Raw genomic sequence first — 922 nt, 5'->3', positions numbered from 1 at the left:
CGCGTCCCCCACCGAGGGCAGGGCTGCGCGCATCGGGAGCCCGTAAGGCTGCCCGCCGGAGTCGCCGCCCGGCTGGGACATGCGTGGACCTCAGACCGGGCGTCCGCGACGTCCGATCCTGAGCCAGCGGCGAAGGGGCGTAGAGGGTCTCCGGGGCGGGACCTGAGCTGAGGCTCCCTGAGGCCGAAGCTCCCAGACGCGGCAGAGAAAGACAGCGGACGGAGACCAGAGACGTGGACACAGCCGACCAAAAAGAGGAGGGACACAGGCAGAGACGCAGCTGGGGACAGGGACACGGACACCCGACCAGCAGAGACAGAGGCCGGGACCCACGTGGGGACCCGAGACCGCCCCGAGTTGGACAGAGGCACCGTCCTCGCGGGGAGGAGCCGCAGCGCCCTCTGCCGGTCACTGCGCCCCATGGGGCCACACTGCCTTTTGGGGAGGTCAGAGCGCTGTCTGGCGGATCTCAGCGTCGGAGTTGGGGGAGTCACTGTGGCCTTTGGGATGTTCTCAGACCCCTGAGGGGTCCTGGCATCACAAGGGGTTCACAGCCTTCTATGGATATCACGATGCTCCTTGGAGAGAGCAGTCAGGGTGGGGGTAGGGGGACCAAGAAGTCCTCTAGGGATGACAGCTGTCCAAGAAGCCTCTAAGCAGCTCTTTGGGGCTATCACACGCCCCTGTGCCGGGGGCAGGGTGTCGCTGCGTCTGTCACACTCTCCGGGGCCCAGGCGTGAGGCACCGAGGAAGACACCTGGCGGGGACGGGGCGGGGGCCCAGATGGCGACGCGCGCAACGTGAGCAAAGACTCCTTGGCAGGTGAGAATGCACTGGATGAACGTGAGCCTTGATGTGGGAGCAGCGCCCCGCCCGGTCCCCGCCAAGCGCGCTGGCTCAGGCCGTCCCGCAGCGCCCCCGC

The 922-nt window shown here is 67.8% G+C and overlaps 1 protein-coding gene across 1 annotated transcript in view; it reads right to left on the bottom strand.

Annotated features, from left to right (window-relative positions):
* Nucleotides 1-922, bottom strand: part of NTN3 (netrin 3) — a gene marked incomplete at its 5' end in the record, with an annotated part of 4,881 nt that overhangs the window by 1,294 nt on the left and 2,665 nt on the right. Inside the window, 2 exons of the mRNA XM_008566302.1 lie at nt 13-280; nt 372-531. Coding sequence (XP_008564524.1) covers nt 13-280; nt 372-531 — 428 coding nt within the window. The remainder of the gene's footprint in view (nt 1-12; nt 281-371; nt 532-922) is intronic.

Source organism: Galeopterus variegatus, unplaced genomic scaffold (assembly GCF_000696425.1).
Source record: "Galeopterus variegatus unplaced genomic scaffold, G_variegatus-3.0.2 Scaffold233, whole genome shotgun sequence".
NCBI lineage: Eukaryota > Metazoa > Chordata > Mammalia > Dermoptera > Cynocephalidae > Galeopterus > Galeopterus variegatus.
This window is presented reverse-complemented; position numbering and strand designations above follow the sequence as displayed.